The sequence below is a fragment of the Selaginella moellendorffii genome, unplaced genomic scaffold (assembly GCF_000143415.4).
Source record: "Selaginella moellendorffii unplaced genomic scaffold, v1.0 SELMOscaffold_97, whole genome shotgun sequence".
Lineage (NCBI taxonomy): Eukaryota > Viridiplantae > Streptophyta > Lycopodiopsida > Selaginellales > Selaginellaceae > Selaginella > Selaginella moellendorffii.
Genome location: NW_003314358.1, coordinates 102,624 through 127,491, shown reverse-complemented (window position 1 = coordinate 127,491; position 24,868 = coordinate 102,624). Strand labels below are relative to the sequence as shown.

The following is a 24,868-nucleotide window of genomic DNA, read 5'->3' as shown; positions in this document are numbered from 1 at the left end:
CCTGATTCTTTAGAAGCCTGCCATGTCTAAACCCGAGACCTCCTCACCTCACGCTACATTGGATTGGAAACAAGACAAACATGTCATCTTGGGGGGACGACGCTTCTCGTTCTTGATCAGCCAATCTCACATCGTGATGATCCATGGCTTTGGCGATTGAGGCCCGATCTGAGTCTTGCTCGCGAGCTAGTGAGGAGGAGAAGAAATTTGGCTATAAGATCAGAGAATGTCAAGGAGCAAAGGTCGTGGATCAGGCAGCGCAGCCAATGCAGCCAACTGCATCCCAAAAAATCATAGCCTGGATGGAATCTTGTGGAAGCTGGATAAGAGAAAGAGGAACTTGATGGAACACCAATGCAAGGCTTGAAATTTTAGGGCTAATGACGACCGTTGACTTTTCCCATGGGCCTATTAGAATTCTGGCTAACAATTAGTGGTATCACTTAGCAATGTGCCCATGATCGATCAAGAAATTTGCAAATGTTGGCTAGCTAAATTCGATCAAGCCTGCTAAAACTAGAAAATCTCCGACTCTAGTCAAACCTGGGCCTATGGAAAAGTGACCATCAAAAGCCCGTACGCCCGCTTATTGTCCGTAGAGCACAGAAACATTTCTCCCCTCTCTCCTTTTTGCGCTTGCGCTAGGACGAGGAGCTAGGGTTTATGGCGGCAGGCGATCGCCCGCAAATTGTCCAGCAGCCTCCGCCGCAGCTCGGTAAGACGAATCGATCGAGCGCTGTGCTGTTGTGTGTCGCATTCTCCGATTGGCAGTGATTCCTGCGATTGGAATGCTTCTCTCGAGCTGAAACGCATGGGGCTTTCTCTATCGCTCATTCTCCTCCTCCCTGGTTGTAGATTTGAGGCAGATTGTCCGCGATGCACAGTCGCGATGGCTGCGCCCTCCGGAAATTTGCGAGGTTTTACGAAGCTATACTGAGATTAACTTGAAGACCAGCCCGGCTCCGCCTTATCAGCCTCCAAGTAAGCTCGTGCTTGACTCTTTCCAGTGAGCATCAAGGTTTTCCGTCTGTCAGGTGGAAGCCTGTTCCTGTTCGATCGCAAAGCGCTGCGGTACTTTCGAAAGGATGGTCACAACTGGCGGAAGAAGAAAGATGGGAAAACTGTGAAGGAAGCGCATGAGCGTCTAAAGGTAGTGGCTTCTACGTGTGTCTTTGGTGCTTGATTTTTCTTTGTGTTCCTGTCGCAGGTAGGCAGCGTCAATGCTTTGCATTGCTACTATGCTCACGGGGAAGAGAACATGAACTTCCAGCGTCGTAGTTACTGGCTACTGGAAGGGTATGTCTCGCGTAGAATTGTTAATGTAGAAGAAGGAATGAAAGTGTTATCTTTTCTGCAGAGCACACGAACATATTGTCCTCGTTCACTATCTCGAGGCGCTCCAGGTTTTTCATCTCTGCCTTCGATACTGGAGACTAAGATGGTGTTTGTATTCAGGGAAACAGGTCAAGTGTCTTTCGGCTGCACGACCAATCTCTCGACCGGCAGCTCGCAAAACAAGCTGCGAACTCTCAGAGTCCAGAAGGGAATTCTCCGAACTCATTAGATGCGGATGGTGCGAATTCTGGGGATGAGGCTGATGATGTCCAAATCATTGACATGGACAGACAGAGAAGGCCAGTCTCCTTGATGGATCAGCTGTCAAGCAGTGATCAAAATCAGAAGCGGCAAACAAACCAAACCGTGACTAGAACTCTAAGACAGTCAAAGGACCGACAAGATCAGTCACAAACCGTGAACGCACAACCTTTGAGCAAAACTGATATCAATGAATTACTTGGGATTTCAGGTACGCCACTGTTGTCTCGCAGGAAACATTTGATCCATGTTTTTGCAGACAACGATGGTAACATAGATTATGACATGGCTGGCTGGGACAACTTGGTTGACATTCAGCAACACCCTGAAAACTCAAGGGACAGTAGTCTCAAGTTTGCAACTTGGGAAGAGGTGTTTGAACAAAGCAAGGGACCCGACACTAGTGAAAAGTACTTGGACTCGCTGGTAGAACCACCTGCTATTCCCGAACCGAGGGTGGCCAAAGAGGATATGGCAGCAAAATCCGACAGCCCTTTGAGTTTTGTTGGAGACTCTCACCATGTAACGCTTCAGGCTTTAGTTCCTGCCATCTCTTCTGACTTTTATTGTGTTGCAGGCCGCCCAACTAAATCACTTATCTTCGCTTGATAGTTTCGGACGGTGGGTCATGAACGAGATTGCGGTTGATCCCGTGTCTGATTCCGACGCATTGTTGTCATCCACTTTCGAGGACAAAGGAGGAGAACTCGACACAGACTTTTCCTCTTCCTACGAACAATCGATGCCGAGCATTCAGATGTCGGTTCAGAAATTTAAAATTGTTGATTTTTCACCGGACTGGGCAGACGCTTACTCGGAAACAAAGGTGAGAATTTGTGTATTCCTCGTTTTCTTATTTTTCTCGTAAATTTTCCAGGTTCTTGTTACTGGCCAGTTTTTGGTGTCACCTCATCAACATAATTGGTGCTGCATGTTCGGTGAAGTTGAAGCGCGGGCAGAAATACTTGGGAGCAATGTCCTCCGTTGTATGTGCCCTCCACACCCGGCTGGAAATGTTCCATTCTACATCACCTGCAACGATAGAACAGCATGCAGTGAAATCAGGGACTTCGAGTTCCGTGGAAAGGCACAGACTGCTCCTTCTACGACTGAGAAGGAGTTGAGGCCGGAGGATCTCCTGCTTCAGTTGAAGTTCGTTCGCATGCTATGCTCCGACGAGGTTCCGAGACAAGCAGTAAACGAGGCGATCGCCAACAAAATTCGCAACTCCTTCAAGAAGGGCTTGGAACAGTGGGATGACATTGCAGCTGCTATAAAGGACAAGTCCAGGACAACTCACGAGATCAAAGATAGCATTTTCGACGTCTTCTCTCGGCTCAAGTTGCAAGAATGGCTTATAAGACGTGCCGGACAAGATGGAAAGGGGCCTTCCGTGTGTGACAAAGAAGGACAGGGAATGATACACATCGTCTCAGCTCTTGGCTTCGACTGGGCGATCCCTCCATTGCTAGCAGCGGGTGTCCTCGTAAACTTTCGGGACTTGCATGGCTGGACGGCCTTGCATTGGGCTGCGCACTTTGGAAGGTAAGCGTAGTTTCGATTTCGCATCTTATGGTTCTTGGTTCTTCTGTTTGGCAGGGAGGATGTTATTCTAGCGCTCATTGGAGCCAAAGCAGTGCCAGAGCTTCTTACCGATCCAACTCCGGCATATCCAAATGGCCAAACAGCGGCGGATGTAGCCTCGTGCCGTGGCTATCCTGGAATTGCGGGCTACTTGGCGGAAGCATCTCTGGAACACCATCTATCGGTACTGACGCTAAAGGACGGGAGCCTGAACGAGATACATTATACAAATGCTAGTCTGGCTGGAGAAAGCGCCGCGAGCCGTCTGCTTTCCGGAGAAGACGTCCAATGTGTCACCGACGATACTTTTCTGAAACAGTCGCTCTCGGCAGTCCGGCGGGCTACGCAAGCTGCTGCGCTCATCCAGTCGGCGTTCCGGGAGTTTACTTTCCGTAGGAAGCAAGAGGAAGAAGAAGCTAGACTGCAAGACATCAACAGCGACAACGTAGAGTACCTCATGGCTGCAGAGAAGATCCAGAAAGCTTACCGTGGCCACAAGATCAAGAAGCAAAACTCGGCTGCCACGAAGATCCAGTCCAAGTTTCGGGGGTGGAAAGGCCGGCACGAGTTCTTGCAAACGCGCCAGAGAATCATAAAGATCCAGGTAAGTTTTTCTTGCTTTCTCGCTTGCTCGCTGCTTTTCGATCTCCTTTTCCGTGATCTCATAACTGAAAGTTTTCTTTGTTTTTGGTGGCAGGCTATTGTACGAGGATACCAGGCTCGTCGGCAATACAGGAAGATCTTGTGGTCCGTGGGAGTTTTGGAGAAGGTTGTGTTGCGTTGGCACAGAGGACGTCACGGTCTCCGGGGATTCCAGGCGGAGGAGAAGATGGTGGAAGGAGACGAAGTAGCCGCCGACGATGAGTTTCTCCAAGAGGGAAGGAAACAAAAGGAGCACGTAATCGAATCGGCAGTCCAGCGCGTCCAGGACATGGTTCACGATCCAGAGGCGAGAGCACAGTACGCGAGAATGCGAGCAGTCTCTCAGCAAATCCAGGTACTAGAAAAAACTTTCAAGCTTTTCTTCTCTTTTTCTTCATGGATTTCAAGCGTTTTTTTTTTGTTTTGTTTTGTTTTGTTTTTCACAGACTAAACAGGACGATGACTTCCAAAATCTAAAGCCATTAGCGAGTGTGTGAATTTTGGATTGTACATTGTATACAAAAGAGAATAGATGCAAAAGAACAAATGGAGTGCCTATTAATCCAGTTTAATATCGTCATTAGGGTAAACGTCGTGCTTTGGTTAGAGATTTACACGTGGCGCTTCAGAAACCTGCCACGTGGATTGTTGGGGACATTAGATTTCTAGTCTGGTAGCTTTGCGTGAAACTGGGCTGATTCTTGGAAGGGCGATGGCGAAAGGCAGCCAGACCGTGCGTGTGGATCAATCCTTTCGAGGAAGAGCTTGTGGAGGAGGGAGGGAGGAGGCGATCATCTGGTGATCGCAAATCGCAATGCGGCGCATGGATTTCTTGCTACTGTCGCTGTGGATCGCATGGCAATCTTGTCTTGTTTGCGCAATTCCGATCGGCGCGCGGCCGCACAGCGCATCGATCGTGGATTTTGGGGCCATCGGCGACGGCGTGACGCTCAACACGCTCGCGTTCCAGAATGCGATGTTCTACCTCAGCTCCATCACGGCGACCGACAAAGGCGGCGCCATGCTCTACGTCCCGGAAGGCCGCTGGCTCACTGGCAGCTTCAACCTCACCAGCCATTTCACGCTCTATCTGGAGCGAGGAGCGGTGATTCTTGGTTCTCAGGTATGGCCGATCGACATCTTTCTTTCTTGAAATCCCAGCTATGGCCTCTCTTTCTTGCATTCTTGTCTTGGATCTCGAGCATTCCTCGCTCCTTTCTTGAAATTCCTTCCCTTCTTGAGATTTCTTCCCGATTTCTTCCAAGAAACGGTGGATTGGATGATTGCATGCCAGGATCCATCGCAGTGGCCAATTATTGATCCATTGCCATCGTATGGAAGAGGGCGTGAGCTTCCCGGCGGTAGGCACATCAGCCTCGTCCACGGAGAGAATTTGGAAGACGTCGTCATCACGGGTACGCTCTTTTCCTCTTTTCCGCTGGCCACACCGGCTTTTTCCTTTGTTCTTTCTTTTGTTCTAGGCGAGAATGGAACCATCGATGGCCAAGGAGCCAAATGGTGGCGATGGTCCAAGCTCGGGCTTCTCAATCACACCAGAGGCCATCTCGTGGAGTTCGTCAGCTCGACCAACATCATCATCTCGAACGTTACGCTTGTGAATTCCCCGTTCTGGACGCTCCATCCAGTCTACTGCACGTAAGCTTTCCTGGATTCTCAATATTTTTGAGCGTTTCTTTCTTTGCAGCAACGTCCTGATCCAGGGAGTGACAATCCTCGCGCCGCAGGACTCGCCCAACACCGATGGCATCGATCCAGGTAAAGAAATCCTTCCAAAGTTTCTCAAACTTTCTTCCCTGGATCTCTCTCAAAACTTTGGTGGCTCTTCCAAGAGTTCTTCCAGATTCCAGCTCCAACGTTTGCATCCAGGACTGCTACATCAGCAACGGAGACGACATGATCGCCATCAAGAGCGGCTGGGACGAGTACGGCATCGCTTACGGCCAGCCCAGCTCCAACATCCATATCCGTCGAGTCACCGGACAGACCAAGCGGGGGGCCGCCATAGCCATCGGAAGCGAGACCTCGGGTGGCATAGAGAACGTCCTGGTGGAAGACCTCGTCGCAGTGAGCACCAAGTCGGGAATTTCCATCCGGACTGGCGTCGGCAGGGGCGCCTACATCCGAAACGTTGTCCTCTCCAGCATCACCTTGCTCGACATCCAGACCGCCATCACCATCTCCGGCTTCTCCAGCGAGCACCCGGACAACGGTTTCAACGCCACCGCTTTCCCAGTCGTAGAAAAGGTGACGGTCAGGGGAGTCACGGGCAACACACTGGACAGGCCCGGACGAATTCTGGGAATCCCGGAGGTGCCTTTCAGAGATATCTGCTTGGAGGACATAGCGCTGGATGCTACCACCGGACTGACCGCCTGGAAGTGCACGGACGTGGAGGGCTACTCGTCCTCGGTGACACCAAAGATATGCTCGCAACTGTCCGAGAACAACACCCCCGATGCCCGCCCGTTCCAGCTCCCAGGTACGTTCTGGTAAGAGCTTCCAACTTCTTTGGTTCCGGAAATTCTCTAAACTGTTGGGCTTCGTTTGATCTCGCAGCGATCCCATGGTGCTGACAACTTCTAGCGGCAAAGTCGCTCTCCGGGGAAACGTACTAGAGTTCCTGCTCGCGATTGCCACGCACGCTTTGTTATAGCAAAGCGGAAAAAAAAAAAAAAAACACAGGTACATTACCTCCTAGATACCATTCTTTTCAGCGAAGAGGTTTCAATCCAAGCTTGGCTCGGAGCTTGTTGGCCTCCACGATCTCGGGGTCCTCTTCCGGTTTTGTGTCTTTCTTCTTCTTCTTATCGCTCTCGGGTGGCCGCTGTTCGTCCTTTCGCCTTGAGCTGTCGTCCCTTCGCTCCCTGCGTTCCCTGCTTCTACTCCGGCTCCTACGTCTGCGATCTCTATCCCTGTCCCGGTCTCTATCTCCGTCCCTCTCCCTCCTTCGGTAGTAATCTCTATACAAGTCCCGCTCTCGCTCTCGGTCCCTGTCCCTGTAATCTCTGTCCCGGTCCCTATCTCGATCTCTGCGGTCCCTGTGTCTATCCCGGTCCTCGGACTCCCTATCCCTGTGATCACGGTCTCTTTCTCTTTCTCTTTCACGATCGTTTTCCAATGCCTGCAAAGGACGAAGTTATAGTCAGTTGGAGTGCTAGACGAGTAGAAAGTTAATACCTTGTCTTCGTTTGTAAGCTCGAGTTCTCCTTCTTCCTCGTCCTTCTCCTCTTCTTCCTCAAAGTCGTCCTCTAGAGCGCTCTTCCGCGGCTCCAGCTGATTGTTCTGCTCGAGCACCGATCTGTGAATCGACAAACTTGTATGACTACGTGAATGAAAATAATAAAGGAATCGTTGAGACACTACCTCTTGGGAACTCGAGGAAGAGTGATATCGCAGCAGTAGTCCGTGGTTAAGAGCTGGTCGATAAACTCATCGACATGGGAGAGGAAGAAACCTGGAGCAAAGATCACAGTTCAATCCATGGAGGAAGAACAAACAAAAGAAAAGAAATGTTTGCTCTTACTTCCATCAGCGCTCCTCTGCCTGATCTTGCGATAGTCATTGTAGAGAGGCTCCAAGTATTGATACACGTCCGTGGCTTTGCCCACGAGTCGCAAGTAGAACGCTCCCAAAACTCTCACATACCTGGGCGTCGAACGAAAGGATCGTCAAGAGCGCGAAGAACATAGAAAGAGGGCGAAGAACTCACTTGTAGTCTTGGTTCTTGATAAACTCCACGACGATCTCCTTCTCGGGCTGGATTTGGAGCATCTTGAGAGTGAGGCACATGAACGGCGTCGCCTTCCTGTTCCCGCCGTAAGTTCCTCCAATGTGATCCAGCTCCATCGCCTTGTCTACCAGGGTTTCGGCTGCGCGCAACCAAAGATTTCTAGTTCTCGCGAAATCCACAGCTCTAGCTACGAATTTACCTGTCAGCGCGAAGCACTGCTCCTTCCAGAACGAGCTCTGGTGGATCTTCTCGCGCAAAATCTTCTCCACCAGGTTCTGTGGATTGGTGCCGTGGACGCTCTTGGCCGCCGGGTCCGTGCGGTTCGCCATGGCGACGATAAACCCTAAAATCCGACGTGGGTGAAATTAAGCTGAGGTGTACTGGTGACGTAGCTAGATAAACATGACCTGGAGGGAATATCTCGAGGGCATATTTTTATTTTGCCCTTTGTGCTCGGGAGGCGAGGGCGCCGGCGCCGTTGAGAAGAGGTGCGTTCTCTTGATTCTTCGCGGACGATCTGGACGAGATCGGATGAGAGGAAGGATTTGTCTGAGGCGCTTGAGCGTTTTCCAGGGTTTTCGCGAGGAGCATTGCGACGATGCCGCGGGTTTCGGCTGTGCTGTCCCCAACGGCGAAGATGAGTAGAACGGAGCTCGCAGCGGTAATGAGCTGGGGGACTACTTTCCTTGTCACTGGCTTTTGGCTGATCCAGGTACGTTCTTTACATTTCTCTCTTTCTTTTTTGTGCTCGTTGTTTTTCTTAAGTTGCTTGATGATCAAAGAATGGTTACCTCTTGTGCTGCATTGCATGCTTTCGTGATTGCGAATTCTTGGAGCATTTGTTTCGCATTGTAGTTGTATCTCTACATTTTCTTTTTTCTACTCGCTTCTTCGTTATTTTTCTTAAAGCTGTTCAGAGAATCCTCTTGTGCTGCATTGCATGCTTTCGAGATTGCGAATTCTTGTGGTTTATCTTTACATTTTCTTTTTTGTCTGCTCTTATTTTTCTTAAGTTGTTGATGATCAAAGAGTCATTGCATGCTTTCGTGATTGAGTTTTTGGTTTCAATACTTCTCGCTAACTTGGCTTCTCGCATTCGCAGCCGTATGACTGGTTGAAGGAGAAATTTTCCAGGCAACCTGCTGAGGGACAAGCCGCTGGATCTTAAGACTCTATCATCTACCTACAAAACTCGTCCATAAGCATTCGTTTTCAATTTTTTTTCTTGAATAACATGGGACTGAGTTTTTATTTTCCTGTTTAGTTTTGATACGCAGTTTTTCTCCTGCCACGTAAGCGAAGGGTGGCGCCTGTGAAAAACCTCTTGGTTTTCTTCCGACGCTTGTGCTTGCCTGGTTTCGTGCTTGTTTTACAGCGTTGGAGATGTCTCAAAAACCCGCCAAATTCCTCCGCATGAATCCGCTTCAATGGCTTAGTCCAACAGCCAAGGCAAGGGGTGAAGAGTATAAGTCTGCCGTGCAATGGAGCGCTACCACTGTTATGACTGGAATCTGGCTTATTCAGGTTCGTAACGCTTGCTTTTTGCCGTTTAAAGTTCTCTTATATTTCGCTTCTGGTATTTTACAGCCGTGGGATTGGTTACATGATAAGCTTTCGGGAAAGAAACCGACCGAGGAGAAGACATAGTATCAAGCTACATGTTTCGTGAACCTCTGGCTTCTCTATTCAATAACATCGCGAGTGTCCCAGTTTGTTCTCTCTCCTTTCTCTCTGTTGCCTGATACTTGCAGTGTGGAGTCGTCAGCATTCCAGGTGAAGAGCTTCTTTCTCTTTCGTCATTTTTGTTTTCGTGAAACTGACTATTTGCTTCTTCAGAAATCCTCTTCATCTATAGATAGCTAGCCGGACAAAGAGCGGTAGCAGGATCGCCATTGTGAAGAGCGTTACCAAAACGTTGCAATGTGGATGCCGGCTGGGCTCTACCTCGGGGTTAATTATACGGGTCACGCGGCTCCACATTCCCCGTTTGACCGTGATGTTGGTGACGATCTTCCCGCATATCTCACACCTCCTGCATCATCCAGGTTCGTTTTTCTTTTCCTGCTCAATCAAGACGTGTTTGGTTTACGAACCTGTTCCCTCGGATTTGAAACCAGGCCTCCGCGCACCGACGATGGGCAACTGCTAGATCATCTTTGCACACGCAAGCCAGCTCCATGAGCTCGCCACGAACTTCCGGGGATCCCAACTGGCAGACTCTACACACCAGTTCGTGATTGTGCTGCTGCTGGGCCGAGCTTGCTGCTGTGGCTATCTCTTGGGGCTTGGAGGAATCGTAGGAACACGACGGCTGCTGCTCTTGGACAGTGATAATTACAACAACGGGGGAAGAACTTTCAGCGCTCTCTTTCGGGCTTCTCTCGTTCTCGTGGTGAAGAGACTCTTCCTTGATTAACACCAAGACCTGTGGTGGCAGTGGCGGGGAAGCTTGTGCTTGTGGAGCTACCGCGTCTTCCATGAGGAGATACTCCTGGACCGAGAGACTGAGAGAAGAATCCTTTCCTGTAGTTTGTCGTTCTAACGTTGTCTTGATTGTTATAGAGAAGTTTCACCTAATAGGTAAAGGGATGGGACTGTGGCTTTTGTCATTGGAGAAATCACTAGTCACGCGGTTTGAATGGCAGGTACTAAGAAAGCTTGGATTTAGTTTCTCTGTTTTGATTATTTCGTTTGGTCTTTGTTTTATCAGCAACACGAAAGGCAAGGCTTGCATTGAATCGAGAAAAACTTTAGACAAGGATCTGTACATCGCAGCTGCCATGCGGGGCAAAAAATGAAAATTCTTTTCTTCTCTTCACGACATTTCTATTGATACGTTGGCGGTGCCGGTGCTGGTCACACTGATATAAACAGCTTAAGCTTTTCGCATTCCTGGAAATCGTCAAACACGCAAAGAGTGTTGGGATATCATTTACTGGTAATTGCTTCATGGAAAGATCTCCGTTTTCTCACTCTTTTTTTCTTTCCAGGTACCTTGCGGAGGTTCTTGAGCGTTTCCTGGATGAGATTCACTTTGGCAGTCTCCTCGTCTTGGTATTTCTGGAGTGTCGCTAGATTGTCTTGATTCTCTCGCATCTCAGACAGCACCCGGTGATACTCGAGATTCACCTGGAGGTATTTTCACTACTCTCATCTTTACCTTTCATCTTTTTCATTTTTCCCATTCGAAGTACCTTCTCAAGACGAACTTTTGTCTCTTGCTCTCGGCTTTCCAGCTGCACCACCTTTCTCTGCGCGTCGGCAATGTCTCTGGCGAGCTTCTGGAGAAGAAAGCGAAAGAAGAGTCAAAAAGGAAGAGCACGGAGGCCCTGGAGCAAGCATCGTCTCACGGCCTTGGCTTCGACGCTGTTGGCCAGAGCGCACTGCAAGATCCTGCTGCGAGTCTCAGCTTGCCGCAGCTTCTCGCCATACTGCGATTGAGCACCGGGATCAAAACTTTGGTGGGCCGGGGCGGGATTCTTCTGCAGCGCGACGAAGTTATTGATGAGCTTCTGCAGCGACAGGTTGAGCGCCTGCGAGACGATCCTCTGCCGGCAATACGGGCACGTCTTCTTGCGGTTCGTCACCGTGTGGATCTCAAGGCACTGCCCAAGACGAAGAACGAGAAGATCGCCATTGATGATCCGATTGGTGCAAACCTTTGCGCAGAAGGTGTGGCCGCACGGGTAGAGCAGGATGGGCGAGTACGTGGGCGATTTCATGAGCTCGAAGCAAATGGGACATGTGTTGCTCTCGATCTCCGCCGCCAAAGAGCTTTGCCCGCGAAAAGCGAGAGAGAAAATCGATCAGGGCGGGGAGAAATGGATTGATTGGATCGATACCAGGCAATGGCGGGGGCATCGTGGCGTAGCAGCGGCCATGGAGCGTCGGAATCGGCCATGTCTTGGTCGCCATAGCTTCGTCCAACTGCCGAAACGATTGATCCCGGTAGACATAGAATATGCCCCAATTTAAATTCCAGTAGTCCTGGGTTCGATATCGAGAAGGGGCTTTTAGTTTTTTCCTGGGAAAAGAGTTTCTTACGAAAGAATGTGAGTGTGATTCTCCATATGATTCTCCGCCCTTGAGTGACAGTTCTTCAGGGAAGATGGCGACCAAAGTCTCTTCGTGACGCATGCACCCGGGACCTATGCTGGGAATCTCATTCACACTTCGATCTGAGATGCTATCCATACACGGGAGGCTCGTCTCAGTCTCCGAATTTTCCTAGCTGCCTACTACCTCATTCTCACTGGAGGTCTGCCACCTTACTGGGATCTCTGTCCAGGATTGGAAGGACTCCTATTGTGCTGTGCTGACACTTCTTGGTGATTAGGCTACTGCTCTCGTGACTTATCATCCTCAAGTGCTTGAGCATCTGTGAACAATTCCTCCAGAAGCTTGGGTAGACTTTATAAGCTTGTACATGTTGAGATTACGTAAACAGTCCAGGAAGTAATCCTATCCTTCTCCACCTCCTTCATATAGTCACTTAGAACTTGGCCAAACACTATTGATATACTCATCCCCTTTCCTCTGTTGCAAATGCCACAAGTCACACTGAGCATGTGACATATGACGCAAAACTTGAGAAACTTATGAATGCATAAACTGGATACGAGGGTATTTATCTAGAGAAAGAACGGCTCTTTAACCCCTCCTTGATCATAACCGATGCACGTCTCTTAATCACTTTGCTCACCTCCCCTTGACTGCTCAAAGGACTCAGCTGTCCCAACACTCCCCCTCAGCCGAGAGCTCTTCCTCAAATCTGACCTGGTTCCATGCCTAGCATTTTTTATTTGTCTAGGGGCTTGGTGAGAATGTTTGCTACCCTGCCTTCACACTTGTCTCCTTGCAATGTGATCCCGGATCATGTGGAAGCGAGCGTCAATGTGCTTAAGTGTCCCATGGAGAACTGGATTGTGGGCTAGCTGGACACAAGTTGTATTGTTGTTGAGAAGTCGAGTTGGTGCTTGTTATGTCTCTCCTAGGTCCTCAAGAAGCCTTCTAGGCCAAAGAGCTTCTTTTGTAGCAGCAGCTTTACAAGTTGTAATAGCCATTAGTTGGGACATTTCCCGTTTTCCTTGTCACCAAGTAATCGGCATTAGCAAACCCCTATGTAAGCAGTTCCTCATGTCGATATTTCTGTTAGGTACCTCGGCCGCGCGGACGCTGCCTTTTTCCGTCTTGTCCAGAGATTGGTGGCATGGGTCTAAAGTCTTGCATAGCATACGAGAATGGAAGTGAAAGAGAAACAAATAAACAAGATCTTCCTTTCTTACGAAAATTATCTCGCCTGTTCTTCGTGAGCTCCCCACAATCCTTAAAGCTGCGTGCCCTCAGAATTTTTGTTTGTCATCTGGTAGCTCTTGCTTCTGCACCCAGCAAATGGCTAGATTCACTTGGGCATCCGGAATTCGAAATACCACAAACCAACTTTTCAGTTGGATACGGATGAGTGACCTACACTCACACGAGGAACCAAAAGGGTGTGTGGCACTAGGAGAGAATACATCAGCCATGCTGCCTACTGCAAGGTACTCCTGCGAGTAAGAAGTTGAGCCCTCATGGTTGTCCAAACCAAGTTGGTGTCCCCTAGAAAGCAAAATGGCAATAGGCCACACCCTGAAGAGCGTTCACTGACCAGGATATCACCCTGGTAAAGAGCAAGTCCAGAACACGGCCGAGATATTTGGTGTCATCAATAGATCTTGTATATTGTTTCTTGTGTTGATAATTTCTTGCTAGCTACTTTTTCCCTGGGATTTCAATCTCTGGTGTGGATGTTCAAGGAAACTTAATCATGTTGGAGTTGTCATTACTCTTGGCCACATGTCTGTCACACAAGCCCGTGCAATCTTCAACAAGCTGATTGCTCAATCTGCAAGTGACTTGTTTTATAAGTGCATGTGAAAAACTCATCTTGATGAATAGGAGAAGATCAGAGGCCTTGTTGGAAAGGCAATTGTTTCAGAGAGACTAAAGATCATGGCCAATCTGGAAGAAATAGAAAGCTGGCTTGGCCTTCTCACACACAGTATGTAATTCATGTTGCAGTAGGAAATCTAAGATGGTTTTAGACACTGAGTAGGAGTTGAGAAATGCATCTTCATATAGCTTCTTTGCCATGTCAGCAATTAGTAAATGATTGGCGAGTCCAAGCCAAAGGACAATTGCTGTTGCTATTGCTCCTGCTGCTAGAATTCACAATTAGATCCTAAAGATTTTTGTTGTGGATAAGATGATAAGTCTTTCTTCTTTGTTTTCCTTGAATCATTCATGTAAATTCTAATAAATTCGAGATGTGAGTTTCTTGGTCCCAAGAAGTGGAACTTACAAAAGTTTTTCATTCATGCCTACTTGCAGGAAACTATCATGCAGACTGGGGCTAAAGGCCTCAATTGCCAAAATCTGTCTTGAGAGATGCTTTTTAGTGAGCAGAGGCATGAGATATATTATTCAGAAAGAGCTCATGCACTATATATATTCTTGAAACAACTCAAGTTTTGACCATATACGGCCATGGAGAAAAAATGTGCAAACTACAACACCAACATTGCAAGAAGCAAGCACAAAAGAAAGAAAGCACATGTTTTAGTTATACTCAAAACTATACCAAATATAGTACGTTTAAGATTGATGAAAATAATAATAGACAAAATGTGATAAAAAATATTAAAACTAAAATTATATAAAAAAAAATTAGATACATAATATCTAGAAAATTTAGATACAATAGTAGACAATCAGGCAAACCAAATGTTGCTGCAATACAATTTTTTGTAATTATTCATTAAAATATTTATTTTAGAAATACTTTTAAAATTAAATATATATTATTCTAGCTTACTTCGTATTATATAAAAAATACTATAAAAAATTACATATAAAATGTGTTAATTTAATATACTTATACTCCAAATGGAATTACTTGAAAAGAAAAGTTTAAAGATAACATAGACTATTTTAGAAATAATAGAAATGTGAGGTCCAAGTGTACGGCTATGATACCGTATACTTGGACCTCACAGAGAGAATATTATTAATTATAATTAATTATAAATATTAAATAAAAATATATATTGATATTAATCTATAATAATTTTTCAAAAACTAAATTAATATATACTATGAAAATAACAATATTAGCAATATGTTTGTGAATCCCATTTTGGTTTAATTACTGGATGCCTTGAAAAAACTTTTTGATGAGATTCATAAAGAACTAAATTACAGTCATCTTGAAGTGAAAGAAATCTTATAAAATAACTATGAGATTCATCAAAATTAATTTTAGGAGACCAAACTATATATTTATTTTCAGAATATAACACTATATGACCATCATCTTCTATAACAAATAAACAATTTTTATAACTTTGAAACCCTTTATACCATTTTAAAACATTTTGTATATATAATGATAAAATACAATTAAAATGCAAATATAATAAAGCTTTTTTATTTGGTGATGTTAAAAATTGGGTAGGCCTAAGAGCATTAGCTGGCATATTACTAATTAGTGTTGTTATTTTTATTTCACAATCAGTCAATGTATCTAATTTATTGATATTTTGATATTGATATAGTAAATTTTGTCGAAAATTCTTTAAAAGATATTCAACACAATAAAAACCAATGACAGCTCGAAAATAATTTGCACGTAATCTTCTTATATCATAACGATATAAATTTAATATATAATTTAAACGATATTTAACATTATCACCATGATCTTGTTCATAATCATTTGGACTTAAAGCACATGTATCAAATTTTTTTCCCTTGGAATCGTAAACCCATAGTTGATTTGTAATAGTTAATAGACCATGAGTGTTATCTTGTATAGTATATTCAAATTGCATACCTTGACCTTTAGGTAAAGGTTCTGAAGAGATATTATTAATCATTAATTCCATTGCATATAAAATTAAATCAATACTATCAATTTCCATGGCATTTGGGCCATTATATGTATAAGAGTTTAAAACTGTACTAATGCTCAAGAATAGCGAAAATAGAAATATATAATAATTCATATTAAATATCTAATATTTAAAAACTTTATTTGGTATTTTTATTTAAATACTTAGAAATACTGTTTTTGAGGAATTTATTAGTTTAATCTAGTAAAAAAAATTGTTTTAATGTAAGAGAATTAACTAAGTTTTATTATTAAGCAATATAATAAGCTAAGATTAAACCAATATAAAATATTATTATTTGTAAATAAGTGTGTCTAACTTCTTGCAGAAGCAGAATTGTGGGATTATTACTTCTTTTACTTTTAGTCTTTTAGGTTAAAGACAACCTCTATTTGTTGCATTGCTACTTGTTTTAAATTCCACTCATGTTTCTCTTCTATTTTCCACGTCTTCAATTGCTGAACACAAACCTAATACTTCTCTCTACATGTTTGCATATATCCATGGCTGCAAGTAACATTAGTAAGGTGACCAATTCTCTTTACCATCACTTCCTTGCACAGGAATTAGATGAAGTAGTGCTTTTACCCATAGTTCAAAATTCAGAAGTATAAAGCAAAGCAAGGCATCTTACTTCACTAAGCTATTTAAACTAGATTAGAAATAATATAACACATTACATTATGAGTTCATACAAATCCAAATGTGCAATTAGGATTCATTAGCTTTTAAAACTAAAGTTATTATCTATACTCAATATAAAAGGTGTAAGTAACTAAAGAGAACTAATTAAAAAATGATTTATAGGGGTTTAAATATAGAAGGAAAATGCTCATGAATAAGAATGCACCCCCTTTTCCAATTGATTAAGGGTCTAAGGATATAAATGTTTTTGGGTTTGAATAATACTTGGTTGGTTGATCTCTCGGGAAGTTTAAATTTAGGAGCTTACATTAGTTTTAAGGAATTGACTCCTTGCGGTGTCATAAGGATCCCAAAAATCACAACTAGAACAATAAAGAGTTCATCATATGAGATCAAATTTGAGATCCAAGGTCAAGTATGAGATTGAGTCTAAATAATAATATAAGTTATAATTAAAAGCCCAAAGCCATCCTCTCCTAGGGGGGAGGGGGGCCTATAGGGGGTTCCAAAAGTATAGTAAGGATAGTAAAGTTAAAGACTTAGTTTTAAAGGAACTTTTTAGCTATAATGCATGTGATCATGGGATGAGATTTGAATATACTGTCACCAAGGTTGTCACCAAACATTCTAAATAATGAATCTGAACAATGTCAAACGTGTTTACAAATGTTTATAATTTTCTCCGAATGCTTGAATGTTTTTTCTGAGAGGAATTGGAGTACTTGTAACTCAATCCAATCCAAGGCAAGAAATCATCTTCTTTCTGCCAATCTAAAGAGGCTTATGCATATCAAGGCAAATACAAAGCTTCTAAATTGCTTAGAGAAAGATGAGATAAAAATGTTGGAGATTGACAAGCTAAATATAGGATAACAATGAAGAAAAGGAAGAGGAAAGAAAAGAAGAGGAGGAAGAAGAAGAAGAAAAGAGAAAGAAAAGGACCATGATGAAGAGGTGATAAAGGAAGAAGATTGAGTGGTGTGTGAGTGGATTGTGGTTTGAGTTTGGTGTGTAATATGTTTTTGCTCTTGAAGGATATTGGAAAGCTTCACTAAGTGGCTCCTCTCATGTCTTCATGCGAGAAGATTGTTACTTTCATTGTGAAAAAGCCAATGCTTCTTGCAATTTATTGAAAGTTTAGCCCTAAGGAGCTATTGTGACAAACTCAAACTCATTTTGCCTACATGTTTATTGTCATGAGCCAACTTTTAGATGCTGAAGTTATGGGAGGCTTGAGACAGATGGTTGTAAGTTAAGAGTGGGAGCTTTAAAATGGTCATCATATAGTAAAGGTAGTGACATTTCTATGTTGATTCTGTTGGGAACTTTTTGGACTGAATGTCAGGAGCTTCTAATTATGACAGCTCTGATCTTAAAGGTGCTACGTAATAGGGAGGGAGCTACTTCTGGCCTGATTTTCAAAGCAATGGAAAGAATGATGGAAGGATTTGTGGAGGCAGCAAAACTAAAAGAGATTGCTACAAAAGTAAACATGATCATGAACTTCATTATTAATAAAGAGATTGAAGGCGAAGGTCAATAGTATATGATGTATAGTATCTTGCATGGTGCAAAATATGCTTTGAATCCAGCTTTTCTAAATACTCCTTTCGATAGAGAGGCACACACAAATTGGCAAGAATACATGACTTTGTACATTAAGGGAGATTTTGAGCTAGAAAGTAAACTTGGTGAGTAGTTTAACATGTTTAAAGGTAAATAAGGGAAAGCTATGGCAAAACCTCTTGCACAAAGCCATAACAAAAGAAAGTACCCTATTAATTGGTGGAGATCGTATGGCTATGAGAAAATAAAACCTAAAGAAACCCTAAAGAAACAGAGTAATTTCAACATAACATGTATCTAGCACATAACAAACACATTGACCATGTAAAATTTGAGGAAACTCCTTCCTCATCTCAATTCTTATGGCTATGCAATTCAATGCATTATGAGTGACAACTTGAACAACATTATCCATGTCGACTTCCACAATCACTGGCTGAAGTTGGTACCAAAGCCATTTTCTAGTTTTCTCATTTGTTTTGGCATGAAGAGCTTTGATAAATACAGAACTTAAACCAAGGAAACCATAAAGTTAATCATTGACCGGTGCTTGAGATCAGACCAACTATCAATGACAATGGTATAACCATATTCACTCCACTACTTATGCACAAATGCAAGCCTTTTATCCACATTTAGTGCTTGGCACTTGAATTTGTGTTATTCACAACTTCTCATAGCCCATCATCCTCACAAGCCCACTTTGTCCAGCCAATATCCCATCACTTAACATTTTCTTGAAATAAAGAGATCAAATAACATTGAATGAGATATTGTTTGTGAAAAAGAACATAGTAATAGAGACTTTAAAAGACTGCTAACAAGTTTTAACAAGAAACTCCTCTAAACTCCCATTTTGAGAATGCTTCCTTACAGTGGAAGTAGATCCTTTTATGCCAATAGAAATGCCATGAGAAGTAGATGCTTGTTGCAATTTCCCACTTTGGGAAAACATTACAAATTCGGCATTGCTTGCACATACAAACTCAAGAAAACTAGGATCACCGTGAGACTAGTTGAGCCTTATCATCCACAATTACAAGTATAGAGAAGGTTTTTTTATGTAGTGCACATGAAGTTTTTACCCTTTATCCTATGGTGATTTACCATAAGATAATCATGAAGTGAAACCTAAACCCTCAATGTGCCACATGTCTAAAGATAGTGGTGCAAAACCCAAGTTTCAAAGCCTTGAGTGATTGAATGAAAGAATGAAGCCAAACTCCTAAGAATGGAGCCAAGGAGCAAAGGAACCAAAGCATGGAGTGACTCTTGAGTGTACAACCCAAGGAGCAAAAGGATAGGAGCACAGAGCAACTTGGAACAATCTTAGAACATCTAGCATCCCCCAACATACAAAACAGAGTCAAATGGAATCTAGCACTATTTCAGCATATTGGTGGCCTAACGTGAGGATATAGATACTCCATTAGCTAGTATGATATGGAACTTGGGCTTAGACTCAAGCCAGATGTAGAACAAGGATAGGCACGCAAATAAGAGCTAGATTATGCCTCAGATTGATCAGCTATACCCAACCTACCCACTATCCCTACTATACATTTGGAACCCCTTACAACCCCTACCCATGTTTTGGGCTTTCACCCCAAGTCTCCTTTAGTACCAAGAGTTAGTCTCTGGGACAAGTTTGAAACTTACTAAATATGGAACGTTTCTAGATTGTGAATTTAGACATAGGATGAACACCATTGTGTGTAAGACAATCTTTACATTCCGTAGATATGCTAAATGAGCAAATCTAGAAACTTTCCATAAATAGCATTTAGGACCAGAATGAGACTAACACAAAAGGTATGATAGCAAGGGTGTTTGGTAGACATGGTAAAATATCATCTAGTGATATTGAGGAACTACTATCAATATGCAAGGGTTCTTGTCACTAGCTAGTGCAAGATATAACAAGATAGGAATTCTTTACCGGGCTAAGTATGCTTAGGTAATAGCACGTAAAAATTCCATTCTTATGCTCATTCGGTTTAAGTACACTCGAAATGCCCAATTAACTCCACTAGCACAAGAGGGACTGATAAAGGGTCCAACAATACTAACCTTTTGCCGTCGTAGCAATAGGGAAAGGATATCCAAAAGGACTAGTTGATAGGTAACTTTCGATACCTGAAGTTGCATTCGCGACACTTAGCTCTCTATTTTATATTAGTTAACACCACACCTTTACAAGCTTCAATTCCCTCATATTTTATAGCTCCAAGATGAGCTTTAATCTTTTTGGGACCTCCTTCATAGCTTTTATCATAAAAATTACATTTCCATTGTAACACTCCTTTGCCACAGGCATAACTCTTTCCACAATCAACATAGTCCCATGCCCAATCTTTCCTAGTGTTTGGCATTGCTCACAATGCTAAACTATGATCCCTTTAGTGCCCTATTGCTCACACTCACAATCGTAAACAAAAAGAAAATTTTAAATTTTTATGTTATCTTTTATATTTTTTTAGGGCTGGTGGTGCAAGTTGAATGTGTTCATGAATGCATTTGTCAAATGTATTCACAAATGTATGCTTTGCATACCTGGAATTTTAGGGAATAAATGGGGATAAAATAACCATTAAGGGCTTTTTCATAAATTAATTACTTTTTGGCTTAAGGGGAGAAAGATAGAGTGTGTTACATGTGGTATCAAAGTAAATGGCACAATTTGATTCCCATTTATTAAAATCTATTTAAAACATAATATACATTTGAGTAAAATTTATTCCTACCCGTAAATTTAAAATTGTATGCATTGGTATCCATATGTACATCCTTCCTCTTATGGAGTATTCACAAACGAAAGTATCCACCAAAGGACTGTGGTATAGGACTCATATGGAATAGTTAGTCTACACAATAGAAGGACTAATAGATTCAACCCAGAAATGAAGGTGTTAATTCCCCTTAGCTTAGTAAGGGTTGTTAGTCAATAACCAATGAGGGCATTGATATCTTTGAAGGAGTGATGAATGTAACATATATGATTATAGGATGAGATTTAGATATATTGTCATCATAAATCCTTAGAACTTTAGGGGATAAATGGGGATAAAATAGCCAAAAGGTTTTTTCATCAAGCAATTGCCTCTTTTTTAGTTGGTTGAAGGGGAGAGTTTATTGATATTTCTGAAAGACTAGTGAGTGTAACATATGTGATTATAGTATGAAATTAAGATATAATATTACCGTGGATCCTTAGACTTTAGGGGATAAATGAGGATAATAACTACTAAAGGCTTTCTCATCAAGAAATTGCCCATTTTTTAATTGGTTGAAGGGGAGAGAGATAAAGTGCATTACATTAACAGTGCTTCCAAATCAAGTTGATGTTAGGACTAGGGATTAGTGGCCTTAAGTGGGAGTGAATATGGTCTCAGAGTGTGTTAAAGAGGCCTCCTAAGAAAGTGCTCAAAAGCAACTCCCACTCCCGGAAGGAAAATTGATGGTGCTCCCGAAACTCTCCAATAGTGCTTCCAAAATGAGTTGAGATTGAGAGTGGGGGTTAGTGGCCTTGGGTGGGAGTGAGTATAGATTTGGGGGGTGCTAAAGAAGCCTCCCAAATAAGTGTTCAAGAGTAACTCCCACTTCTAAAAGGCAAACTGATTATGGTGCTCCTGACTCATATGAAGTGGTGCCCCATTTGAGTATCATGTGGCTCATTTGTGCTCCTTGGGATATAGAGGGTCCAATTATCAAATTTTATTGTACCAAGCAATGTTAAAAACCTGGAAGTGGTGTGCTTAGTTGCTTATACCTATAGAGAGTATAGCCAAACTTTAAATCTAGTTTAACCCGGGGAAGGGGGATTGCGAAAGAATTTGGGAATTTGTGGATGGATGGCTAACATTCTAGACCTCTCCAACAATGCTTCTAAATTGAGTTGAGGTTAAAACTGAGGGTTAGTGGCCTTGGGTGGGAGTGAACATGGACTCGGGGAAGGCTAGGGAGGCCTCCCAAGGAAGTACTCAAGAGTAACTCTAACTCCCAGAAGGGAAACAAATTGTGGTGCTCCCAACTTATGTAGAGTGGTGCCCCATTTGAGTACTACTCCTTGGGTTAGACTAGACTTAAGGTTCGGCTACACTCCCTATACGCATAAGTAGTCAAATATACAAAGCTTTTAGATTTCTAACATCCCTTAATACAACAAGACTTAATCATGGGATCCTTTATAAGACACAAATCCCTAAGCCCCAAAGTGTAGTCGAGAGGGTGCCACGTGGTAGTAGCTGAAGCAGAAGTGCTCAAGGAATGAGCATAAAGCAATCAATAAGTGAGCCTCTAGAAACAAGACACAAGAAGACCAACACATGACAAATAGAAGTGTTAGGATTGAGTCCAAGATGGGCCTAAGAAGGAGTTTGAGTTAGAGTCCGAGATGGACTTGAGATATATTTTGAGATAGGGTCCGAGAAAGAGTCTAAGATGGACCTAAGATGGACTTGAGATAGAGTTCGAGAAGAAGTCTGAGATGGAGTCTGAGTTGGAATCCAAAATAAACCTAAGATGGACCCGAGATGGAGTCTAAGAAGGAGTCTAAGATGGAGCCCAAGTTGGAGTCCAATATAGACCTAAGATAGAGTCCAAGAAAGAGTCTAAAATGGAGTCCAAAAGGAGTCCGAGATGGAGTCTGAAAGGGAGTCCAAAATGGAGTCTGAGATGGAGCACGAAATTGAGTCCAAGATGGAAACCAAGACCAGGTCCAAGATCAAGGCCAAGACCAAGACCAAGACCGAGACTGAGTCCAAGTTTGAGTCCAAGTCTAAGTTTGAGTTCGAGTCTAAGTTTGAGTCCGAATTCAAGTTCGACTCTGAGTCTGAGGGTGAAATCCCAAAGCATTTGTCTCCCAGACCCTAGTGTGAGACACAAATCCCTAAGCCCTAAAGTGGAGCCGAAAGGGTGCCATGTGGTAGTGGCCGAAACGAAAGCCAAACAAGCGTAACATTATTGGACTAAAAGCTCCGACTTGAAAGGTTGAGAGTGGGAGTGGAACTCCCAACGGAGTGCTCAAGGAATGAGCATGAAACGAGCAATAAGAGAGTCTCTAGAAAAGGGACACAAGAGGATCAACACATGGACCCGAGATGGAGTCTGAAATAGACCTGAGATAGAGTCCGAGATGGACCAAGATGGAGTTCGAGATGGAGTCCAAGATGGACCCGAGATGGAGTCCTAGATGGAGTCTGAGATAGATAGAAATGGAGTCTGAGATGTGTAAGCCATAAATTTTTCCTTTCTAATTTGCCAGCTTACCTTGTCTATCCGTCCAACACTGCTTTGGCTTTTGCTAAGTTCCCTCGCCAAGGTTCCCGCCTATGGTACCAGCTCCTACTTGGTCCTACTTGGTTTCAGCTACTCACTGCACGAGCAATGGAGTGTTAGCCATCCATCCACGGAGTCCCAAATCTCTCCCAATCCCCCTCCCCGGGTTAGACTAGACTTAAGGTTCGGCTACACTCCCCACAAGCATAAGCAGCCAAGCACACCAAGCTTCTAGGTTCCTAACATCCCTTGGTACCATAAGACTTGATCATGGGACCCTCTAAATCCCAAGTCTTGGGTGCAACACTTGCTTCGGGATGCCGGGGTGAAACACCGTGGCCTAACGACCCGGTATGGGTACCTCTACCACTTCCATCCCGAAGGGAAGGTCCAAGCCCCTAGGAAGGGCGAGGACCAATGAGCCGCATGGTACTCAAGTGGGGCACCACTCCACATGAGCCGGGAGCACCGTAGTCGGTTTCCCTTTCGGGAGTGGGAGTTGCTCTTGAGCACTTCCTTGGATGGCCCCTCCGGCACCAACCACATCCATGCTCACTCCCACCCAAGGCCCCTCGGTCCCAGTCCCAACCTCAAGTCAGTTTGGAAGCCCCACTGGAGAGTTCCTTCAAAACTGATTCCTAGACCTCACTATCCCTACTATACTTTTGGAACCCCCTGCAGCCCCCCCCCCCCCCTGGGAGACACACGCTTTGGGCTTTCACCCCTTGACCCATATTAGTACTCGGACTCAGTCTCTAGCTCGATCTCGGACTCGATCTCGGTTCTGACTTCGGATTCGGTCTTGGACTCGATCTCGGACTCGATCTCAGACCCGATCTCGGACCCGGCCTCGGACTCGACCTCAGACTCGGTCTCGGACCCGATTTCGGATCTCGGACTCCGTCTCGAACTCGGTCTCCGAGTCAGCCTCGGACTCGATTTCGGACTCTATCTCGAACTCGGTCTCCGAGTCGGTCTTGGACTCGATCTCAGACTCGGTCCCATCCGATGAACTCTTTATCATTTTGGTCATGTTTTTGGGGATCCTTTAGCCTACAACACCTCGGGGAGTTGGTTCCTTACAACTCCACCACTCATAGAAAAAGTTCGATGCCCACATCGAACATCTCTTTTTTATCCTATGACTTGTTGACCATGTCTCCGGGGGCATCCCCCCACTTAGCAGTGTGCCTAAGTTAGCCTCCCCGGCCAAGAGCCCATGACAACGGAATATAAGTGTCCCTATACTCCTCACCTCACCATGCCCTAGTATAGGGTTGGGACTTGAACCCAGCCTTGCTTTACTAGGGGGTTGGGACTCGAACCCAACCTCCGTAGAATACATTTATGGATTCGATATCCCCGCAGGGAGTCGAGCGTAGTTCCCTATGCCTGGTCGACCTAGCTAACCCATGCTAATTAATTTACCTTCGGCGTGCCTTCGGGTCCTAACATATGCCATTGCTCAACTTCTCAAATTGATACTTTTAATTGAACTTTGCATAAGTACATAGAGTTCTGCCTTGCAGAAATTCCTCCACTAGATCTCGCGCGTTCGCTAGGTTCTTCTCCGGTTCCCATGTTGCTTCATAGTGTAGAAATCCTTTCCACTTCACATGGTACTCTCTCACCTTGCGTCCTTGTCGCTTGCTTTTGCGCGCATTGAGGATGGCCTTGACTTCGTATTCCTCTTCCCCTTGGATAACCTCAGGTAAAGGTCTTACTTGGTCCTTGCGAAACGGATCCTCAAAATACGGCTTGAGTAAGTTCACGTGGAACACGGGATGCATCTTCCCCATCTCTCGAGGAAGTTGGAGACGGTAAGCCACTTTACCGATTCGAGCCTCAATCTCGTAAGGCCCCGCGAACCTACTTAAGG

At 44.1% G+C, this 24,868-nt stretch overlaps 3 protein-coding genes and 1 long non-coding RNA gene across 11 annotated transcripts; 3 read left to right on the top strand and 1 right to left on the bottom strand.

Annotated features, from left to right (window-relative positions):
- The first annotated feature begins 599 nt into the window (after nucleotides 1–599).
- LOC9651100 (calmodulin-binding transcription activator 3) lies at nucleotides 600–4,384 on the top strand. Its single transcript, XM_002989381.2, has 12 exons — nucleotides 600–715; nucleotides 856–981; nucleotides 1,035–1,150; nucleotides 1,208–1,296; nucleotides 1,358–1,403; nucleotides 1,456–1,807; nucleotides 1,856–2,118; nucleotides 2,174–2,422; nucleotides 2,474–3,141; nucleotides 3,196–3,784; nucleotides 3,878–4,177; nucleotides 4,269–4,384. Exons 1-12 carry the CDS (start codon nucleotides 664–666, stop codon nucleotides 4,317–4,319), a joined length of 2,901 nt encoding a protein of 966 aa, XP_002989427.2. The 5' UTR covers nucleotides 600–663; the 3' UTR covers nucleotides 4,320–4,384.
- A 95-nt stretch (nucleotides 4,385–4,479) lies between these two features.
- LOC9650723 (probable polygalacturonase) lies at nucleotides 4,480–6,520 on the top strand. 7 transcript variants are annotated; one of them, XM_002989380.2, is made up of 6 exons: nucleotides 4,480–4,945; nucleotides 5,117–5,237; nucleotides 5,304–5,478; nucleotides 5,528–5,598; nucleotides 5,684–6,332; nucleotides 6,400–6,520. In XM_002989380.2, exons 1-6 carry the CDS (start codon nucleotides 4,637–4,639, stop codon nucleotides 6,494–6,496), a joined length of 1,422 nt encoding a protein of 473 aa, XP_002989426.2. In that variant the 5' UTR covers nucleotides 4,480–4,636; the 3' UTR covers nucleotides 6,497–6,520. The 7 variants fall into 7 exon arrangements, with proteins under 7 accessions (XP_002989426.2, XP_024518911.1, XP_024518912.1 ...); XM_024663143.1 differs by having other exon boundaries at nucleotides 5,528–6,322; XM_024663144.1 differs by having other exon boundaries at nucleotides 5,117–5,478.
- On the bottom strand, nucleotides 6,441–7,920 carry LOC9650722 (pre-mRNA-splicing factor 38). Its single transcript, XM_002989333.2, has 6 exons — nucleotides 7,773–7,920; nucleotides 7,553–7,712; nucleotides 7,367–7,488; nucleotides 7,207–7,297; nucleotides 7,021–7,141; nucleotides 6,441–6,964 (listed from the first exon to the last, which is right to left on the bottom strand). Exons 1-6 carry the CDS (start codon nucleotides 7,900–7,902, stop codon nucleotides 6,554–6,556), a joined length of 1,035 nt encoding a protein of 344 aa, XP_002989379.2. The 5' UTR covers nucleotides 7,903–7,920; the 3' UTR covers nucleotides 6,441–6,553.
- Nucleotides 7,921–7,999: 79 nt separating this feature from the next.
- LOC112342021 lies at nucleotides 8,000–11,273 on the top strand. 2 transcript variants are annotated; one of them, XR_002990804.1, is made up of 9 exons: nucleotides 8,000–8,061; nucleotides 8,147–8,285; nucleotides 8,676–9,097; nucleotides 9,161–9,346; nucleotides 9,410–9,618; nucleotides 9,691–10,218; nucleotides 10,284–10,511; nucleotides 10,564–10,708; nucleotides 10,810–11,273. It is a non-coding gene; the product is annotated as an uncharacterized LOC112342021 (long non-coding RNA). The 2 variants fall into 2 exon arrangements; XR_002990803.1 differs by having other exon boundaries at nucleotides 9,161–9,618.
- The last annotated feature ends 13,595 nt before the right edge of the window (nucleotides 11,274–24,868 follow it).